This window comes from Haemorhous mexicanus, chromosome 6 (assembly GCF_027477595.1).
Source record: "Haemorhous mexicanus isolate bHaeMex1 chromosome 6, bHaeMex1.pri, whole genome shotgun sequence".
Lineage (NCBI taxonomy): Eukaryota > Metazoa > Chordata > Aves > Passeriformes > Fringillidae > Haemorhous > Haemorhous mexicanus.
The window spans coordinates 21,378,024-21,401,331 of NC_082346.1; the positions used below are offsets into that span (position 1 = coordinate 21,378,024).

General features: G+C 39.2%; 1 protein-coding gene across 2 annotated transcripts in view; it reads left to right on the forward strand.

Annotated features, from left to right (window-relative positions):
* The first annotated feature begins 4,271 nt into the window (after positions 1-4,271).
* Positions 4,272-23,308, forward strand: part of EHF (ETS homologous factor) — a 34,316-nt gene continuing 15,279 nt past the window's right edge. The window contains exons 1-2 of one of the 2 annotated variants that reach the window (XM_059849205.1): positions 4,272-4,431; positions 22,831-22,930. In XM_059849205.1, coding sequence (XP_059705188.1) covers positions 22,834-22,930 — 97 coding nt within the window. In that variant the 5' untranslated portion in view covers positions 4,272-4,431; positions 22,831-22,833. Of the gene's footprint in view, positions 4,432-13,091; positions 13,116-22,830; positions 22,931-23,308 lie in introns of those variants that run through there. The other variant, XM_059849204.1, reaches the window with a different exon arrangement.

A 23,308-nucleotide genomic window follows, 5' to 3' on the forward strand; every position in this document is an offset into this window, starting at 1 on the left:
GGGGAGAGCAGTGGATGTTGTTTCCCTGGGCTTCAGCAAGGCTTTCAACACTGAAACAACATCTCCCACAACATCCTCATAGGTAAACTAAGGAATTGTGAGCTGGATTAGTGGACAGTAAGGTGGGTTGAGAACCGGCTGAGTGGCAGATCCCTGAGGGTCATGATCAGCAGCACAGGGCCTGTTTGGAGCCCTGTCACTGGTGGTGTCCCCCAGGACTCAATACTGGGCCCTGATTTACCTAATTCATCAGTGACTCGGATGAAGGGCAGAGGCCTTCTCAGCAAGTTCCCTGCAGACACAAAGCCAGGAGGAGGGGCCCATAGCCCAGGGTGTTGTGCAGCCCTTCTGAAGGGCCTCGACAGGCTGGAGAGACGCTTAGAGAGGGACCTTCTGAAATTCAGCAAAGGCAGGCGCAGGTCCTGCTCCTGGGGAGGAACAGCCCCCTGAGCTCTTGGACAGCAGCTCTGTGCAGAAGGACCTGGGGGTCCTGGTGGAAAACAAGCTGTCCATGACCAGCAGTGGCCAAGAAGGCCAATGGGATCCTGGGGTGCATTTGGAACAGCATTGCCAGCAGGTTGAGGGAAATGATCCTGCCTCTCTACTCAGCCCTGGTGAGGCACATCTGGAGTGTTCAGTTCTGGGCTCCTCAGGGCAAGAGAGACTTGGAGCTCCTGGAGCAGGTCCTGCAGAGGGCTACAGAGATTAGTAAGGAGCTGGAGCGTCTCACTTAGGAGGAAAGGCTGAGGCAGTCTGGCCTGGTCAGCCTCGAGAAGAGATGAATGAGAGGGGACCTTATCAATGTCTACAGGTGTGTGACAGGAGGGTGTCAGAGGATGGAGCCAGGCCTTTCTCAGTGGTGCCAAGCAATAGGACAAGGGGGAATGGGCCAATGGGTAGAAACTGATGCACAGAAGTTCCACCTGAACATGAGGAAGAACATCTTTACTGTGCAGATGACCAAGCACTGGAACAGGCTGCCCAGGGAGGGTGTGGAGTCTCCCTCAGTGGAAATATTTAGGATCTATCTGGACACAGTTCTCTGCCATGTGCTCTGGGAGGGCCCTGAAGGTTGAACCAGAAGACCCACTGTGACCCCTTCCAAGCTTGCCCATTTCATGATCTGTGATTTGTCAATAAGCTTTAAACTGGCTAACTTGGGTTGGATTTTATTTGGAATGGTAAATAGTACACTAGCAATTTGACAGCCTGTTGTAATCAATCTGTGCTTCAAACATACATGTTCCTGAGCTGCCCAAAGAAAAGGCAGTAATATTTCTTACTATAAATACGAATTACAGCACTTTCCTTAGCCTTTTTGAATTTGTTAGAAAAACATATACTAGTATATTCAAACTAGTAATTTTAACAATTACTCAAAATTTTGTTGCAAAGCAAATGCCCATGATGGAAAATTTCAATTTCGCCAAAGAGCTAAAGGCTAAAATTTAGCGAACTGTGAAGAAAAAATTACAAGGTCTAGCAAGCGTAAATAATGGGCAACCTTAGTAATAGGTGGCATTTGCCTATAACATAGAACACAGCTTGGAAATAGTATCTGTCCTATTTCTTCTGGCTTCTCTAGTCATGTTTTTTACAGAAAGTGTATCATTTTCCAAAGCTTATTAATCAATTCTGATTTTGTTGCAGCAGAATGAAGGCAGGAATCTCATACTCTGTATTCTCAAATTGCTTGGCATGTCTAACCTACATATCAGCTTTACAGCCATCTTTTGATATTCCACTGGAATTTAACAAATGAAGCAGAGATTAATATTAATGAAAAAATAGAAATTTCCATACATTTGTTGTCTGTTTTCATCAGATGTCAGACATTACAGTGAGAGACGCCAATTTAAGAATCTAGACAGATTTAGGTAATTTCCTTGAAGCTTGATGGCTATAATTAAATTAATTCTGGGAATCTGCACTGGCACTTCTGCCATACTGTGATTGTGGCCTCCAAGTTCCTAGTTATAAAGTTTTTAATGTTTTCTCTACCACCTAGAACTGTGTGGGGACCAAATTCATGTTAATTTTGTGGCTGCAGTGCTGAAGAAGGATTTGCAGAGGGAAAGGCCTGGCTGTCTCCGAAAGCCACCCGTAATGCTCTCTGTGCTGAACCACATGTAAGTGTCAATAAGCATACTTGGGAGCATGGGGGCAGCATAGTTGGCCAGGTAGGGCAGTAAATTTAGGGAGCCACCACCCTGTGTGGCACCCTGCCTTTGAAAATAGCAGAGTAATAAATAATGCATGCTGGTGTGTCGACCAAGCTAGCTTCACCCTGTCCAGACCTGTTGGTACAATGTGCTTTTCTGTCTGTCTGGAAGTATTCTGCGTCTTAGCGACCAAAGCTGTCTCTGCCCTTAGGAGCTGAAACAGAAAAGGCCAACAGTCACACAAACAGAAAGTGACATTCCAGCCTCAATACCACATTGGAACCATTTATCTTCTGCTTTTGCTGATGTCCTTTTTAGCAATAGGAAAATTCTAATTTTCTTGTCTATGCTGAGATTCAGTGGTCATATCATCCTGGTGCTTCTGCAACATATAGATGAATTTCAGTGGGATTCTTTAATCTCTCATGTTTTGCTCTGTGGCACAATGTAAGACTTGGGTTTCTTCCCAAAGATACCCTTCCTAGGAAGGAAAGTGCTCTTTACTGCTTGCTAGTTCTTTGCTTCCTAGCTTTTCCTGCTCTGGACTGATTGTTCATGCTGATATCATGCTAAGGCATTATTTTGATGATGAAAGCTATAAATACTCATCAAGACATGACCTGGTATGCAAATACTTGGACTCAGTGACATGAACGCTTAGAGAAATCTTGTAAGTGCTAGGTCTAACAAAATAGTTTCCTAGCTGTCTGTAGGGACAACTTCAACCCTTGGTGTTGTCACTGCAAGACAATGAAGATACCAAGATGGGTATTTACAGTCTTTCTTCTTCCTCAGGGACAACTTTCTTTGATATGTGAGACTCAATGGTAGCCATGGAACTTGACCTAACCTGGGTGAGAAATAATTGAATCTTCCCAAGCAACACTTGTACACAGGTGCACCTTATCTATGTGAACAAAAGGAACTTAGTTTTTAATTGGTGTTAGTGTGGATGATAGGAACAAAGGTGACATTCCTTGAGTCTGAGATCCATTATTTATCTTGAAATCAGGTTCAGCATAAATAGTATTTGTGAAATATTTCCCCTACATTGACAATGAGCCTTGATTAATAATTAATAGTATCTCTGGATGTTGAAGGACAATTAATTTCCTGTGCTTGGTAAATCTAGCACTGAGAACTCCTGTCAGCATCTGTCAGGGAAAGATTTATGATGAGACTTGGGATCAAAAATGAGCAAAGACTAGAAAATTCACTTCACACAGACCACTGAACAGTCACTGAATAATAATATTTAGCATTTCTCGGTTTATGCATACAAATTAATGCAACCTCAGAACCTGCCCACATTTTGGTGCATTTTTAACTGTTTCCATGTCAGTGAAATGTTGACTAGTGAAATAATGAGAAACAGATGAGGCTTCCTATTTTCATTTGAGCACCTGGTTTCCAGTTGCTCAGGTTCACAGTTGCAGGCTGGAAGAGTAACTCACACGTGGTCAAGGAAAACTTTGGACTGAGTTTGTCTACTGATTCTCTGCCCTGCTAACCTGCATATAGCTGAACTTTCATACTCAAACCCATATACCCACACACTGATTATTTTTTTACCTCATTTTGTTTCTTACCTACTCTCAAATACCCAGAGAAGCTGAAAGACCAATAGACCCCCTATTCATGCATTTTTCAGGATTCTCAATGTATAAAAGAAAGGACTGAGCTCATCACATGGGCTCACCCAGTCTACCTCCCTGTCAGCACAGGGTTATTCCACACCATCCATCTCCTAATGTTATTTCCAGACTAATTTTAATTTAGGACATTCCTGCTTTTCAGTTCTCCCCATTCTAATGATGATCTCCCTATCTACCTGAAATAACCTCCATTTAAAAAAATAAAATAAAAATGAAGGGATGGTCTTAAAAAAACAACTACAAAGAAATCAATCCCTCATCCATTACCAGGTTTTTCTTTTGTTCTGGAGCCACGCGTGTAACCCGGTTAGACCTGTTCTCTTTGAATGCCGAGGACTGAGCTGGCCTTATGCAAACGCTCTCAACCTCATCTTGGTTGTTGTCATAGCAGATCCAATCAAATGAACAGGAAGTGACCTAAGGAATTCCCCTATTGGCTGCTTGAGTGTTCAGCAAAATGTTTTAAAATTAGTATCACATCCATTTATCTTCACTCCTGGGAGTCTTTAGTTGACATTACCTAGTACCTGTGCTTACCCAACCTACTGTTCTGTAGACAGTTTTCCCATTGCCTCAGTTCAGGATTTCCACTCCAGAATCTTCAGCTAAATGAGGTAAGGTGTTTGGGGTATTTATTTCTTTTCTTAAATGCACTTCCTTTAAAACAACACCAGTGACAATAATTAAAAAAAGAAAAAAAAATTGTCTGCTGGACTCCTGGCCACTATACCAAGCCGCTCCCTTTCCACTTTGGAACAACAGTTAAGGCCATTTATTCAAAAGGCTTTTTAATGTTGCAATAAAGATTTCTGCTTTCCTGGTTTGAACTTGTATCTTCTGTTTAAATATTTCTGTTATGTTTATGTTTGAATGGGGCCAGATCCTGAGAATCTTTTCTATTATGATGAATCTAGTAATATTCCCGGTCCTAAATCTGCTACTTTTGTCAACAGAGTTGTCATCTGTTCAGTAAGACAAGGGGTGAAAAAGTGGACTTTCTCAATACTATGGCGAGTCCTTGTGTCACAGAACTGGAATAGACTCCACAATGACCGTGTTCCGGTTCATTTTAGTGATGAGGATGTTGATGGACATGGTGTTTGTAACAAAAAACCCTAAAGTACCTTTATAATTTGGCTTGGTTTCAGCCTCAAGGCAGTTTCTTGGCAGTTGTGTGGTGAAGGAGGTTCTGCTGATCTTAGTTTTGTCTAAGCAAAAACGGCACAGAACCCAGCTCAGGCACTGGGTAGGTAAATATAGTGTGAGGCCCACAGTGTTTTTGCTTGTTTAATTTGTTTCTGTTCCAATGGTAATTTTATTTTAATAGAACCAGAACTGGCCCCTTAAGGTATAGACACAATTGTTAAGGTAGTTGTAGAAGATAATGTGAAGAAAATATTGCTCCAAATCTGTGTTGATCTGTGTTGTTTTTGTAAAATATGTGTACTGGACTTAGTGACAAATGTTTGCATTTCACCCCATGAGACATTTTAGGCACATACTTATGTGTATATTGTTATAGAGTTATTCAATTATATCAGTAATGTACTTTTTGATTACTTCCTCTAAAGGCATATGTTATGTTTGCTTCTAAAATACTATCCTTTCTTTCCTACCTTTGCCATTTTTTAGAACCAAACAACTATTAGAATTAAACAAGCTCATAATGACAGAAATGTACCTTGAGGTAAAAGTTTCATTTAGTCATTTTATTTATACTTGTCTCACTTGGTGCCATGTTAAACAGATCTAACCTACACCAGTATTTCCTGCAATTTGTGAAAACTTCAGTAAAATTAAAAAATGCTGTCCTTTAAGTTTTGCTTTGATAGGAAATTTGCAGGGTGTAGTTTAAGCTGTGTGTCTGACATCTATTTTGTGCTGTAGAAAATATCAGAGCTGGAAAATATAGCAGCTTTATATTTAATGCAAATGTAGAAACTAAAGAAAAAGGCTGCAATTAAAACTAGAAAAACAACAGGATTAAGTTTTTCACTTACAAATATCACAATGACAGTTTAATTCCTGCCCCGTACAATTTTCAAAACCAAGTGATTGTTGCAATAGCAACATAAAACTTGCCAGAATTTTCCAGAGATAATTACGTGACTCCAAGTAGAGCATATATTTTAGAAAACTTCCAATCTTGAAAAAAAAATCCAGAAGTCCAGTGATGGGAAATTCCCCAGAATGTTTTTAAGTGCCCCAGCAATTAAATACCATTCTTCTAAAAATATTTTATCTCATTTTCAGTCTGACATGGTCTTGCTTTAACATTCAGCCACCTGATTTTGTTGTCTTTTGATGGTTATTGGGAAGTTCCCCTGGGTAGGAAATTTCTGTTCCTCCTGTAGTTAGCTGGGGACATGTTCTTTCTTAGCCTAGTCTCTGATAATTGTGGTAGTCTGAGCTCCAAAGCCTGCTCCTTTTCATGGGGAAACTTGCAGTACAGTGAAGGATCTTAACCTGTTTCACTGTAAGCTTTTCCGTCCTTTAATCACTCCAATTCTCTCCTCTAATTTTTCAACATTAGCTGTGAAATTTGGATGTCAGGATGGATCAGAGTCTGTAGAGTGCCAAACAGAGGTATTATGAGTCAATATACTGGGAATTCCAGTTCAGGGGTTTATGAAGTGTGCCCAAGGCTTTCTTAGAGCAGCCATCCTCCAGACACCCTTCTCCCCCTTGAGCACTGGTCCTGTATGCAGAGACTAGGTTATCATTAGCAGAGTCAATGTTCCCTTGCATTTAGCATTTCTATTTTTTTTCTACTCCAAGTGTTACTTGGAAAGCCTATAACAGTGGTAAAAATACATATTTTTCCCAAGTCCTGATAATAAAGGCTCTCATATCAGATCAGAATATCACTTTGCTTGCCCCAGCACAAGTTAGGTCACACTTCACAGCCACCTATAGAGTGAGAACCATATATTTACCCCAGTCGTGGTGAGATCAGGTAGTAGAATGTGGTCTGCTTTACACGGGATATTATTATCTTCTTGTCACCTGAGAGAATATGCTGTGGTATTGCCACAGTAATTCCCTTATTACTTTAGATATTCTCGGGCAGTTGTGGGTTATCAGCAGTGATGGAAACAGACAATGGGACAGCTGGATGGAAACAGACAATAAGACAGTTGGACAAGTGAAAAATTAAATCATTTGGCTTCCACTCAACTTCCTTAATTTTTTTCATTCCTAGTGAATTTTCTTGTTAACATCTGTACTTATTCTGTCTGGAAAGGGCAAGGTAGCAAGTGGAAAGACATGAAACTAAAAAAATAATCATCCATAAACACAGATGGAGAGAGATTAGAGAGTAAAAAGAAGGATTTCTGTATGTGTGTCTGTGTTCGGGCAGCAGGAATATGTTAGTCTGTTGCGTGTCCCACAGCAATTTGCACCAAACTCCCTTGAGAGGATGGAATTTCTACACCTGCTGAAAAAGTGTGTATTTATGTACAATTCTCACAGAAAAGGATTAATGATTTTATTGACTCAGCAAACTCAGAAAACTGCCCACGAGCCATGACACCTTTCCAGAATCAGCACTTAGCTTTCTTTCCTTGTTCACCCCTTCCACACTTTTTATAAATATATTTAACTTAGTGAAAAGACCAAGCCAGGAAAACTTCTCACTAACCATAATGTAGCCTGCGTCTGTTCTGTGGAGTCTACAGTCACCTGCTTTCTGTTGCTGTTAGCTTGTTCAGATTCAGTCCTCATGAAATTGTCTGACCTCTTTCTGCAATACTGTGAATACCATCTCTGTGAACTGGGGCAATGACCTACTGGTTGGAAAGTGGGTGCTCCAGGACAGACCTGTCTGGCTTAAAAATTTGTCAGTGTGCTGAGATTAAGATACAGATAGAGATGAGTGACCCTTTCTTAATCTGAGGGCAATGTGCCCATCCTTTGTAGGATTTTCTGGTCTTACAGGGCTCTCTTTCTCATCAGCCTTCCTAGAGCTGTAAAGTAGATATTCTTGCTGAGGTATAGGCATTCCTGCAACAAGCAGCACATAAAAAGAAAACAGCCACAAAGTTAGTTGTCATTTGTCATTCCTAATGACACAGAATATTAGGATGTGGTAGAACGAAATGTAAAGGCTTTTTTTTTTTTTTCATGTCCACAAGGAAATGAACAGAAACACTTTTTTCCCAGCTAGCATAGTTTATGATGTGTAATGAAGTAAAGTAACTGTCCCATCTCACAGCTTCACTACCACGGAATTTCAGCCATAAACTCATGGGATTTTGTTCCTAATAATAAGTGCCTTGTGAGCGTTGGTGAAGTTTAACACCATCTTCAGCAAAGCGCTCTGGCTTCAGCCACTCAGTCGGTGTCCAAGGGCTCTTCAAGATCTCTAACCACAAATGGCTGCATCTCTCCCTCACTGTCCCTGCCTCAGCACACTCTGCAGCTTACATGGGTTATGGTCTCTGATGATCCCAGGAAAGTATTTCAGGAAGTGTTCAAAAAAATGGTACATTGAAGGCTTGGTAACAGAAACTCACAACACTGCTGATCTAAAGGCTAAGCAAAGAAGGATTTGTTCTTATAGGTGGTATACAAAAAAAGTAAGGATTTATTTTTGTTTTTGAGGAAGTGATCGTGAGTCTTACTATGAGAGCTCCTTTGAGCTCTACTGGGAATGCAGTTTGCACCAAATCCCTCATGAATGCCTAGAATACTTGGGGCGTTTGTTGGTCATTGGTCTACAGACGGGTGAGAATGAGTAAACATGGAGTCATGGAGCCAGTGGAGCAATCGACTGGCATTTGGCATTTTGCATGTCTCCCTCTGAGGAAGAGCCCTCAAAGGCTGCCTTTCCAAAAGCTGACATTGCACTTGGTTATCATTACCTATTCCTCTGCTGATCTTGTGAAATGTGCTTCATAGGAAAGAGTATGAGATCTAGTAGACAGAACAGCCAACTGGAGCTGGGTAATCACTGGTTATAGACCAAATAGGTGGGGTAATAAAAGAGAATTGATTTTTGGTGGTGGAAAAAAAGTAATTTTACCTAAAGGAGTTACAAAAATGTGGAATAAAAGTTCCTGCCTATTATGGAGGAAGGATATAGACATAAATATTTGAGATATTTTCTCAACTCACAATCAGATGTAGCCAGAATAGTCTCCTGAGCCCTGTAAGTCTGTAAGGATTAAGCAACAGTGTGTAAAAATGTATTCTATTGCCTAAATTAGTTGTGCCATCACAAGAAGAATTGGTTTTGTTTTTTAAAACCATTCTAGGTTTTCTTTCATTTAGCAGCGAGCAGTTATTTATGTTACTATATAGTTAAAGAACCCTTGTAAAACTGCACAAGATGCTGTGGTCAGGAGTCAGACTAAGTCCATGATATAGTGATTACCCCCAAACTTTCTTAATGATTTTTACTGCAACATGTAATTATTATTACACAATAGTTTAAAAGCTTGCATCTTGATGATACACTTTCAAAGTATGCTTGGTTAAGCAAATTGTCTCATAGATTGGAGGGGCTTTATCAGGGAGTCAAATTCTGACACACTCAAGGGTGCTGTTCTCATCTCTTTTGCAGTGAGATCTAACACAGTACTCACATAAAAGACTTAATATTCCCAGGCACCTGGCCTGACAGAGGAAGATGAAAAAGTTTTAGAGGACTGAATTAATAGGTGATTAGATGAGTAAGATATCCTTATAGAGTTATCAAAATTGGAATGTACAAAATGAAATAGATGCAGGTTTTTCTACATTTAGTGACTCACAGATATCCTTACCCTCTCTAAGACTTTTCATGATGGAGCTGTAATACTTTGTAACAATAGGTAGAAACTTCCTTTCCTTCTTTAAAATCTTAAATATATTTGGACGAGAGTCAATCCTGCAAATTTATTTGTCTGTCTGTTGCTGATTCCAACAGTCATAACAAACACCCTGCTCTAAGTACGTGGAATTATAGACTAATTTAGGCTGGAAAAGATCTCTAAGATCATTGAGTCCTACCATTAACTCAGCACTGCTGAGTCTATCACTAAACGAAGTCCCTAAGCACCATAGCTATGAGTATCTTAAATATCTCCAGGTGTGGAGACCCTACCACTTCCCTGGGCAGCCAGTTCTAACGCCTGCTAACCTTTTTGGTGAAGAAATGCTTCCTAATATTCAGTTAAAACTCCCCTGGTGTAACTAGAGACCGTGTTCTCTCATGCTGTCACTTGTCACCTGAGAAAAGAGACTGACACCCAGACTCCTTTCAGGTAGTTGTGCAGTGTGATAAAGTCTCCTCTGAGCCTTTTTTTCAGCATGCTAAAAAACCCCAGTTCCCTTAAATGCTCCTCATAAGACTTGCAAATCCCTTATCTCCTTCACAGGCTTTCGTCTTGTAACTTTTAAAAGAGGAATTCAAATATTTTTTCCCCAATTCCAACCAATTCTGTTTCCTAATCTGCATAGCTCCTTGATTTAAAAATCCTTTAAAATGCACAGCTATAGGTATTTGGCATGTCTGTTTGTGTCAGTAGGTATGAGTGCCTGGCATTGTCTTGTAAAGAGAGAGAGGCTGTTCATGCCAGGAGTCCTAGACAGCGATGCTTTCCACTTCCATGCCTGCAGGTTTTGCCCTGTGCTGCAGTAGGTTTTTTTTTGCAGGAACAAGTGCATGGCCTGAGAGCTAGGGTACCCAGGGCTGCCCTTCCCCAAACTGTGGACTATGAGCAGCAGATCAAACATCAGCCTTCCTTATGCTATGAAACATCTTAAATCTTTAAAAATCAAATGAAGATTTAATCATTAAAGATAAAAAGAAAAGAAGAAAAAACTCCCCAGCGTCTGCAAATAGCTGTTGTAAGGATCTCTGATAATACTCCTTTCTCAGAACATTGTTAAAATAGGTATAATTCCATGGTAAAAAATCTACTTTTGAGGAAGATAGTTGTTTGAAATAGGCTGGAAATATTTTCATTGGTTTTGTTGGGAAATCTCTTCCAGTTACATTGATGACTGAGATACATAGCAATACAGGGGAGCAAAAAGAACTGGAGGAAGCAAAGTTCTTTTTCTGATTTCTGACTCCTCCAGCCTCCCTCCCAGAGGGACCAGCTATATACTCTGCAGTCGCTGTAAGACCTGGCATTCTTGTGCCACAGACAGATACTTGAAGATGATATTTTATTCTGTTTTACTGGTTGCAGGATTATGGTGTGTTGAAGAAAAATTACTTGTCCTGGTTAGTCAGTCTGACTAATTAAAAGGCAAAAAATTAAAGAGAGAGGGGAAAAAAGGAAAAATAATTTAAAAAAGAAAAGTAAAAGAAAAAAGCAGGAAGATGAAGAATAGAGGTGTTCAATGACAAAGAATGAACGGGATCACAAACTTCACATCCTAGCTTTGTTTTGAGTTGCCTGCATTTCAGGATTAGTGTGGTTGGGCTCTGCAGAGTGTTCCCTGGTCACCATGTGCACAGCAGCCATGTTAGGCGATTTATTGCTCCCAGCACAGCTGCTCTGGGGTGATTTTACTGCCTGTGTACCTCAGTTTTATGCTTCACATTTCTGTCTTTCACAAACACACAAAAGAGTTGCACATTTGATGCTTGAACAACTTGAATATACGTTTTTACATGTCGGTTGATTCCCTGTTGCCAGGGAACTTTCTTTTAAAAATTCCTTTCTTTCATTGTGATTAAAACAGAAAATAAAAATAACCCAAAACCCAGCCAACAAAAAAAAATTCTAAACCACACAAGCAAACAAAACCCAACCAACCAACCAACCAACCAACCAAAAAACCCAAACAAACAAACAAATAAACAAAAAGGAAGGAAGGAAGGAAAAACCCCTGTAGAAATAGCCACAGTCCACAGAACAGAAATTTTGAATTTCAGCCAGCTCTGCTTAGGAATTCCTAGCTCATTTTCAGGATCATACATAGGTCAAGGGTAGCTTTTTGATTTAATACTTCAAGTGTAGGTTTAATTGTTTGGCTAACATCATTCAAATCTCTACTAGTCATAATAGCCATGATGCATAGAAGAATCTTGTTTTCAGTCTGAACAGGTCTCTTTTTTTTTCCTTGAGAATTCTTTCTCTTGTTGAATACCTTCTCTCTGCCCTCAAAAAAACCGCATTCAGCCTAACTCATCTGCATGTTGAAAGATTTCCCAGAGACGTGATACAATGGATAGCAATGGGGCTTGAGCCGGAAGATATGAGTTGGACTGACTTCCCCATTGACTTGTTACATGTCTTAAGTGAATAATTTCAGCTCAGTATCTCAGTTTTCCTGTTTGTAATGTGGTTCCCCTCTTGGTTCCTTCCTTCATTTCTAGGTTTTGTGCTATTTACTGCCTTTGCTGTGTGTGCGGACTCTTCCCTTTGTGCTCGATGGTTGTCAATGTTTCAGTTTGTCCATCACCTTAGATGCTATTAGAGTAGAGGAGCCCTGCAGGCTTAATTTCAGAAGAACTTAGAAGTAGCTCTGTTCCCAGCTGAGTACCTACTTCTCATGGACTCAATGTTGTTTTTTTTTTTCCCTGTGAAATAGTAAATTAAGAGACGGAGTGTGTGTGGGTTCATATGGGAAAGCAAACCCTCCCAGTCTTTGAAGTTTATCTCTGAAGAAAGTTACTTTACTGTTTACACTTAATTTGCTGCTTTTTCCTAGTAATTTTTGAACCACCATGTCTTAGCTGCTTTTTCTTTGTGCATTTTGCATGATACTTCTGATTTTAGTCCTAGAACAGAGCGTTGCTTTGACTGGCTCCATTGACGGAAAAGAACAGTATTGAGCTCTTTTCTGACACCAGGTTATTCTGTAGCAAAAGACAGTTTGTGAAACAGGAGAGAGTTCACATAAGAATTGAAAGAGCACATTTGTACAAAACACAGTGGGAAAAGCTCTACTGTCAAACCAGCCCCGGCTGTTGAGGCAGATGCCTGGCTTTGCTTTTTTTGTTTATATTCCAACAAATCAAAGCTGACCTGTGTTGTTATCGGAGTAGAGCAGCAGGTGCAAAAAAATAACTCTGCTGCCAACTCAAACGAAAGGGTAAGACTAATACCCTCTGGGAGGTATTGAGGAGATAACAGAGAGCCATGCCAGCAACTGAATTAACGGCTCTATTTACGGTGGGTTTTACTTAATAACCTGCTCCTAACACTGACACATAAATACTCCATTGTATTGTTTAACGCAACCACTGGAGAAATCAATGGAAACAGGATGGGCAGCTCTTGCTGTGCCAGGTGAGAAGGAGCGACGCCACGGAAGCGTTGCTCTTCTAACCACAGGCAGGAGGGAGACGAGGAAGGTAGGAAGGTGTTCTTGGCTTTTACAGAGGTGGGGAGACATCGTTTCCCACAACTTCTTGACTTACCTGTAGAAAGTGGCTACAGAGCAAGGAAACCTCATTCCTCTATTTTCTGTTTGCTTTAATAAAGGCAGTGAACATAAATAGGTGATGACATATATGTAAAGTACTGTCCCAGTGACATGTGGCTCTGGGAGGCTCGCAATCCTGGGAGCAAGGGGGAAGTGAGCCTGCTGCTACACCAGTGGTACAGCAGACAGCCCTTGTGAAGCCACTGGAATGGGATGCCAGGGAAGTGGTCTTGCAAACTCTTACTCTTGTTTTAACAATTACAATATGAAGAAACTGCATGGACACAGCTGAGCTCCAAGTAAATGTTTATTGAAAACACACAGATGTGAAAGACTGCATGGTAGTAAATGTAATGGTCTGAGCAGCTTTCTGAGACAGTGTCAGTGGGTCCCACAGGGCTGTTTCAGTGATAGCCACCCATGTGGGGACAATTTCCTTTGCAGACAGAGATTCACCTTGGGATACTTGGTAGCCTGGGGAGGAATGCAGGGCAAGCAGGCATTCTGGATGGAGCTATCCCATAGGTGGGATCAGCAAGTCCCAGCTTGGTGTGAGGGTGTGTGGTAGGGGAGTTAATAGCGAAATAAACCCTTTCTGTCAGCTCTGCAGAATGACTCTTCCCACCATGAACCCTGCATTAGCTCTGCTACATCTCCTCTTTGAAATATGCTTTTCCTATCCTGCCAGCAAAAAAGTGTGATCATACTGTGGTTAGTCAGGCAGTGGGCTGTAACATGGTATAAATACTTCTATCAACTGGGCTGGATCCCCAGAAAGCTGCATAGTTTAGAATAAAATTTTTTGTGCTTAATTTCCAGCTTCTCTGTTAATTTGTGCTGCAGCCCTCACATATTTAATGAAGAAGCACAAAGTTTGTTGATTGAATGCATCAATTAATGTAAAAAGTAGTAGTCCAATGGGAAAATGTGCACATTCCCCAAGGCACCTTGCTGTTTTGGGCCTCCATCCCAAGTTCCTTATTCTGTTTGCTTCTCACTCAGAAACCAGCCTTAAAGAGAAACCTTGCAGTTTCCAGGTAGATGCCCTTTATTAAAACAAAACATATAAAACAGAGTTTACAAAAAGGAAAAGAGAAGAAACACAATTGCTTTTTTTTTTTTTTTTAAAGTAGGCAAATTAGTGGTTGTTACCATTGAAAACCAGACAAAAGTCCCATAACAAAAGAGAAGTGTTGGTGGTGATAGTGGTTAAAGTGAACTTCCACATGAAATACTGGCTGCTGCTTGCAGCATATATCTGAGTGGCTGTTATGTCAGCACCGAGTCAGCATCTAATGAGAGCCAAACATGAATACAAACACAATTATTACTGTTATTATTGTCATTATTCACTAACAACTGAACAGTCACACAGGCTATATTAGCAGTATGGAAAACATTTCCCTCAATACGCTGTTAGCCTTTAAAGCAATGCAAAGAGAAGCTGTCGTGGAAGGTGGAGGGAAGTGGTTGGGGAACCAGAGCCAAGGGAGAAGGAGAAGGTGTTAGAACATGATGGTAATATTTTGTTAGCTGATGAGGTTCATGCGTAATTATAGACGTGTGGCTTGTCAAGTTACAGGGCCATCTAGAGCGCTTTTTGGCCATTTGTATATTTAGTGTATTGTAAGCAAAAGAAAGGTGTTTAGCAAAAGGAGATTAGGTAGATGAGCTGGCTCCTGGTTAGAGGAAGGATGTACCAGAGAGATAGGAAGGACATGAAAGGAGGTGTGGAGTTGTTCCATGAGGTGTGGTATTAAGTGCTGAAAGAAGAATAAAGAGCAAAGGCAGTTTTTCCCATTATTGTGTTTCCAAGACTCTGTATCCCTGAGGCTAGCCTGATGAATCTATGGCAAATGACTTCTAAATTCAGGAAAAAATGGTTGACCCAAATTATCATGAACTTGCTGAGGTGGTGCAGACAGACAGTAATGAAAGCATTGCTATATACCAGTCAAAGCCAACTCTGAAAAATAAAAAAGAAAATAGCCAACTTATTTTTGGCCAGTTTTTAGTGAATCTATCTACTCATTCCAAAGAGTCTAAGAGTACATTACTGCAAATATAATCCAAATATCTATCACAAGAAATAAATTTTTTTCTTGACTCACTTTGGTATCGGCTCTATGATAGCTATTTCACTAATATTAATATATGGATTTGTGCACAGAACTTTGGCAAAGAAGAGTATGAGACTTTTGACAGTAAAATAAATGATGATATTATTATTTTCATGTTCAAAAACTAGTGGCATGGCAAGAAGGTGCACATCTAGCCTGTGATGTGACAGGCAAGTATGGATCTGAAACACCAGATACTTGTTAAGTGGCAGGTTGCTTTTCTCTCTTTTCTCTGCTAAAGTAACAGGACAATGGGGAAAATTTGAAGTACAAGCCCTTGGTAGTTAACACTGTCAGACACATCTATGCCTTGAGGATTCTCTGTTCACAATCTGCCTTCTGTTTGCTTCTGATTTAGAAAAACAAACAAACAAAAACCCTCCTATTTTAAAATTCTTCCTTTTATTTTCATTTTACTAATGAGTATCTTGAAAATTGAAGTCAGTTCATATGAAGATTATTGGGAAAAAAAAAGGGGTCAGAGAAAAACAACCTATGAAACTTTGCATATCATCAAGTAATTTTTTTCCTTGCATTCATAAAGTGAACTTTGTTCTCTCTCAAAAAGGAAACTGAACTATGGTTTTGTTATTAAATTACATCGTTAAAAGAGAGATAAGAACCAAACCCAAACCCTGGAGCAGAGGGATAGCTCAGATACAGATCTAGATCCTGACTTTTCTACCCAAGGTTCTCTTTAGTTAAAATATATATGCAAGATTTTGAAGCATCCATATGAACATGTTTAAACAACCACCACATATCTCTTACAAAAGTTGCCTTGTAGTGCATCATGAAAATAAGATCTTTAGTAATAAAATATTCCAATCAAGCTTTATTTGATTTTGTTTATCACGATCCTATCTGTAATGTAGGTATATGTTAAACATTCCTTTCCTATTCATCTTCCTTTTTCTGGTCTTTCGGTTTACCTTCATGTATACATTTAATGTACAAGGTTCAAAGAAAACAAAAGAATAAACCAAAGTCTTCCTTTCCAAAAGCCCACAAGAGTAAATGATCAAGGTCTCAATATAGTCTCTGAAAGCTCACTGAGAGCTCACCAGTTTTGCACATGTAAAGGTGGGTTTATGCAGAAGAACCACAGCTCTATACTCCAAAAATATGTAAGCACAGAATTGTGAGCTTCAAAGAGTTGTAGTAGGAAATAAGATTAGCCCCAATAATCCAAACCAGAATCCTGAATACTAAAAAATTTTGGAGATTATTTAGTAAATTTTCTTATAAAAATGATTCCTTGAACTTTATATTCATAATGTGATTCCATAACCAGATTTGTTACTATGGCCCAAAGGCAGGTGAGATGGACTAGAAATGAAATGCATCAAAAGCTCAGTATGTTTTACAACAAATACTGAGTGTGATCAGAGTGTTTCTTCATATGAACTGTCTTCAAAGCTTTCTAAGACTTTTTCAGTTCTCTTAGTGGTGAGTCTTGAGGTTATCATCAAACAAGTCAAGCTGCATAGACTGTCACCTGAATGGTACCTTGCAGGCCATAGCAGAGTGGTCCAAAGTTGAGCTTTTTGCTGTGAAACAGATGCCTGTGCGTAATCAGCCTGCAGATGAGTTGTTTCTTTTGAGCCTTCTCTCTGCTCTGTAGGCACTATAGGCATGGAAACAAGGATGTGTGTGTTAGCTACAACTGAATCTGTGTAGCCAGAAGAGATGCTTACACACTGCAGAAAAGGTCACATCTGAAAGTGAGCCATGGCAAGGATGATACCTTATGTAGGAGTCTGGCACAGACACCAGGCATGAACCTGAGACCTTTGCAAATTAGACAGATAAAGATCACAGGGCAATCTTTGGGGTCAGCCATGGCTGTAGGTATAGACACACTGGCTCACACTAGGACCCTGGAGCCCTGATAGTAATGCACATTAAATGAAAAGGAATAAAAAAACCCCATAACAGAAGACCCAAAGCTCACAGTAACATGCAAACAGGCTTTCAACATTCATATATTCAGTTTGTGCCTGCCCTTACCACCACTGGAGATGTAAAATAGCTGGTTGGAATGCAAAGCAGCTAATTGATCATATACATTACAAGTACAAGGCATTTATGTTTCCGAAGCAGCCGTATGTGTAAAACAAGTCCACGTGCTATGTCCTACATGTCCTTTGTGACGTCTTGAAAACTTTGTCCATTTAGTAGTCTTTTGATTTTTCAAGAAAAGGATTAAAAATCCAGAGTTTGTTACTCTTCAGTTGCAATTATCACTTGGTATTATTTATTTTAGATCACTGTGTAAGTCTTTGACTGTAATCCAAGATGCACTAATGATCTAAAATATTTAACATACTCTGTAGATACTTGTTCCATAAACTCCAAGCCCTGAAAAGCAGGGATTGTGTCTTCACTGTGTACATAACATACTTCAAAGAAAATAGGCCCAGGTGAAATCTGCATTTGAAGTTCAGCCATGATGGTAAAAGGGGAAAAATGGGGAAGAATCCCATAGGTTAATATGCCAAAAGAGATCCACCCTTTTGGACACGCCAGGAGGAGCTGCACTGAGCTTGTCTCAGCTAGAAGTCACTCTTAGACTTTGCATAGCTTACAGGTGGAGTCATGGCTTAGTAGTTTCAGTCTGTTTTTCCCTAGACGTTGTTGTGTTTTGAGCAGAGTGCATGGCTTTACCAGCAGGGTGGCCGGGGGCCCCTCCCCTGTGGACCCCTTTCTCTTATGGGCTCCCCTTCCGCGCCCCCTTAGTTCACTTCAGAGTTGTGTCCATGAACAGCCTTACAAATTGATATCAGAACAATCACTCTGGCTGTACTACTTCAGGATTCAATCACTTTCTCTGTACCGCTTATTTGCCTTTCTTGTGTTTAGAATTTTCATGTTCTTTAATATAAGCTGTTCTCAAAAGATTCTGGTTCAAAGAAAGGAGAAACTCTTTATATGATTGTTAAGATTCATTGTGTTGAATGTGGAAATGGGGATCAGAGTAATTTATTTTCAGAGCACACCTGTAGTGCAATAAAATAATTTGCATAGAGTGCACTATACAGTGTTCAAGGTTCAAGGATTTGTAAATATGTTTTTCTGTAATGCTGGATTTGCTCCACAGGCAGGCCATGGCTCCTTGTTCTTTTCATTACTGCTGTTTACTCAGAGTGGCCAGGTGGTCATGGAAGAGAAGAAGAGCAGAGCAAATGACCTGCTTCTACTGCCAGCTTGCTGGGTTGTGGCTCAGCCAAAGCTCCTTCAGTGAGAGCTTTTACTAAGCCTTCAGGGTCTGGTCTTAAAATACCACCTGATATAATGAATGTTGGTGAAAGATTTTTTTTTTTTTGAATGCATTAATCCCTTATACTAGGACTCTTTCTAGAAGGAATTTTGCTGAACACCAGTGCACAACTGTATCTAACCGTGCTGGCTGAGTAAAGTGTTATTTGGGTAGTGTTATAACTCCAGAGACAGCACCTCTTCAGGGGAACAGAATGGGATTGTGTGTACAGACACCTGCCATGCAGACATAGACATGTATGTGTGTATGTCTATAAAAAAACATGTGACTATATACTCAAATGATATTTCATCTGTGCTTTCATTTATAATGTACCATGTCATAGCAGAGGGAAAGATCTCAAGGGTTTTGTTATTTTATTTTCTAAAATATCAGCTCAGCTAGAATCCCTTTTAATACAGGTTCCAGAGGAAATGCGGCTTTGGTGGTAATTCTCCGTTTTGGCTTTTACATATGGCCTGTAACAATCTTTGAGTTTCATCACCAATTTTAATTAAATTTGATATAAGTCCCAGAGATAGGAAGTTTTTACAAGATTAATGAAAACTGGCTGCCAAGTACAGAAGGAAAATCCATTAATACTCGATCTGAAAGAAAGAGTGACGCTTGAGCTCACTGCTTTGAGACAATGAGATATTATGAATGCCCCAACCGTGGGAAAAACTTCAATCAGCACTCACATCTTACTAGACACTAGAGAATCCAACCACAAGATACACATTCATAGGAAACCAGGCTTCATTAGTTCCACAATTCACTTTGATACATGGAATATAATTAAAAGAAAACTGAACATCTTCTGTCCTTCCCCTTGAGGTTTCACACCCTTTAACCAGGTTTGTCTGTGTGCCGGGGAGATTTGAGCATTTGGTCCGGGACTAATGAGGAGCATGCTGCTTCCAATATCCTGACTCAAAATCTTTTCAAGTATGGGATGAGCCACTGCTATAAGCATAAATCTTTCATGAATTTTTAGCAAAGAAAGGCATATACAGGATGACATGAAGAAAATCCCTGTTCAGTTTTCATACAGAAAATATTGTTGAGCATAATGCTGTATGCTTCCAAGCAAAGGTGTGGAAGTTGTTAGTAGGACTTTATAATCCTCCTGAACAAAGTGCTAGAATGATTTCCAAAGAAGGAACACCCTTGCATTAAGATAAAGGAGGTGACCTGAAAATTTTCAAGACACCAAAAAACCTGTTCCTTGAGTAATACGCAGAACTTTGGCAAAGTTTAGTTTAAAGCTAAATCCAGTCCTCCTTCTGTGATAAATGTCATATTGTAAATTCTCCTTCTTAGGCACAATTGTTCCTACAGGTGATACTAGAAATTAGTTAAGTTATTGAGGTTTAGATAATTTATTTAGCTTCCAAAACTGGAATGACTGATTAATTAAATTGTAAAGCAAGTTCCATGGACATTATTTGAAAATAATATTAATGTTGTTCAGGGATATGGTAAAGAACAACTGTCTTCTGGACTGCAACAGGGAGAGGACATTTTAAAGGAAAATACCAAAATCCATATCTCAGGAAGAGGCTGTCACAGTTCTTCTTTTCAGATCTCTAATGTGCATTGGTTTTAGCTACTGCTGGGGTGGAAAAACTGTGCAAGACACATGATTTGGTTTATTTAACTATCCATAGCTTCAGTTGCTGAATAAAAGTGTCATAGCATCTTTTGATTTGGAAATTCACCTGATTAGTTATGAAGATGAAAAAATTACCTGAATTTTCAGGACAAAATTACGCAGAAATAATTTCAGTTCATGTGCACGCTTTCCCAGGCGTACTTGTAAGTCTTTTGCACAAGTTATGAAATCTGTGTAGAATTCCAGAAGCTACAGAAGTTGCGGAATACAAATCACATAACACAGTACTTTTAATTCCGGGATAGCTTCTGAAAATGTGAATTCAGATCAATGAATTTAAGTTATGAAGTGCATATTATAAATTTTTTAAAAGAAATGAATTCAACAAACTAAGTTTTTAAGTGTGTTTTCCTAATCCTCAATTTTTGTTGTTTTCCTAGAATAGCTGGTATTTTACCTCACCTCTATTTGATACTGTAATGAGGTCTTTTCCATTAATATTTCATTCATTCATACCTAATTGTCTTTAATGATTTAAACCAAATTTAAAGAAATAACTTGATACATCATCAACCTTTGTAGCCTCAGAAGTGTATGTATTGACTGTCAAGCATACATTATTGCTTAAAACTTCTTGCACATCAGGTATATAATTTATATGCACTATAGGCTGAACATGTTTATAATCATGAGATTGAATTCAAATTCTTCCTTACACCTTCTCACTCAGAATACTAAGTCACTTGGCCTTTACACAAGGCTGAAAAAAGTCTTCTAATTTGTATAAATGTACTGACTGATGTGATAATCATCTTTCAATTGGCCAGAATGGGAAAAGAAGAATCTCTCTCAATTGTTAATGTTTTATAACCTGATATATCTACTATGAGAAATTAAATTCTCCTTGCTAGTGGTTTCTGAATCACAGATTGGCTAGAATTAAAAGTGGAAAGTGACTGACAAATTATCCATGGTTTAATTTTACCATTCTGTGTAGCTACCAAAAAAAAAAAAAAGCCTTAAACTACTTAATACTGTAAAACACCATTCTCTGTGATAAACTTCTTTAAACTTCCTAAGGCTTTGGCTTTTTAGGCAATTGTCAGTAACCTCTCTCCCTTTCCCTCCCTAAATACATAGCGGGGTAGGGGGTGCAGGGAGGAGGGGGAAGAAATAGATACTTGTAAGTTTAAAGTTACATGGGTTATTTTAAATGACAGAGGAAAATACCAATCCAGGTAATTTTCAGACTGCTCCTTTAAAACCAAAGCTGAACGTATTTCTATTGACTCTGGTCTTTTATGAAAAAGGTTTCTGGCATCAGCTTATAGGGGGTACAGATGTGCTCTCAGTGGATGTTTTTTCACTGCCCTCAGTGGATAAACAGCCAAGACCAGTGACTTTACCCATCACAAGTCTATTTTGTATTTCATAACCTTTTTAATTCTAGGGTGAAGTCTTGTTGCATGCACATGCCATCCTGATGTCTAATGTTTTGTTTTTACAGACTTTGCGGCTTTCAATATTTTTGAACAGGGGTTTGGTTTTCTTTTTTTTCCCCTGTGTATATAAGAATTACAATCCAAAGGCGTTGTAGTGTTTAACAAATTACTTTCCCAATGTCCTCACAAGTATCTTTGGTTATTATGTATATTTTTAAGCTTTACAACTTCACACCGCTGAAAGATAATGTAAAACATTAAGAGTACCCTTCACTGGGGAATTTTGTATACTTTCATTTGAATGGTTAAACATGGGATAAATGTAACATTTTTCTAGAATGTCATACAAGTAGGCTTTTTGGTTTTAAAGAATAAAAAAGTACAGGACAATTTTATTCGTGGTGCTAATGCTAAGATACATGGAAAGGAAAGTTTGATTAAAAGAGGGAATGAGGTCTTGGGGTGGTGTCACTCCAAAATACTGATTCTGTACAGACAGCCACAAGAATTGCTGTCTCATTTACAAGATCTTTGACCATCTGATTTTTTTGGTGGGTTGAAATGTATGATCTGTGATATTTGTTACCAAGAAGTGTTATAGACACTGCTGACACAGATCAGATAAGAAACTGGGTCAGCTGACAAGATATTCCCTGTAAGGCTACCTCCTTGTAACATTATGTGTATCCTTCTGTGTGAAGGATTTTCTGAGTGTGGCTTGTAGTCTACCTTATAGTTTCATTTGCAATTATTGGGAAGTTCTTCCTCTCTCCTAAAAGAAAAAAAAAAGAAAAAAGAAAAAAAAAAGAACTTGTTTAAATCACATTTCTCTTTAAAGCAGAAAAAAAAAAGTAAAACTATTTAGTATTTCATTTCTCAAAGCTTGGCAGTTTTCATGTATTGCTCTGTCAGGAGCCTTGTCTTTTCATTCGGCTTCTTTTCTGATTACAGATTATTCATTTATGGATGGGCAGCTGTAGAAACTTGCTTCTTGCGTATGCAAATTAATCATGGTAATGTTTATCATAAGGAGATTTTGTGGCAGTGGAAAAGGGGTTGTGTCAACATGTTCTTGATTTCAGTTGTATCTTCTTCTACAAATGGAATTGGCCTCCTTGCTTCACCTTCAGTGGATTTTTTTTTTTTTTTGCCATTTACCTCTTGGACTAGACACCGCTCACTAAGCAAGCTGTTTGATTCACTTACAGATCATGATTTTGGAAGGAGCTGGCAGGATGAGTATCAATTCCAGCAGCAATCTACTCCACCAGCAGCCTTCCTGGACAGATGGATATTCCACATGCAATGGTAGGAGGAATTCAACTGTTCTGAGCCATATTCTTTTTTGGGAGGCCGGGGGAAAGGGGCTGCTATACCTTTAAGCATGTACAAGTATTATTTTTCAGTAGTACTAATTTACTGGAGTTTCACTTCTGGTAAGAAAAATTTTCATTTGTTACTTCATTTGTAAAAAGCTGAACTTACAATAGGGACCAGTTTATTGTTCATGGCTCTCTTTCTTAAAATTTAATGGTGTTGAAAGTGCCAGAAGTTCTCTCTTAGTCCAGAATTCTTTCTCTCGTACCTTTACCCCTTGTGCTTCCTCTGAACCAACATTACTGTTTAATGTTAATCACCCCTCTGGCTTTCCAGGGGAATAGAATTTTTGCTCCTTTGCTGTATTTG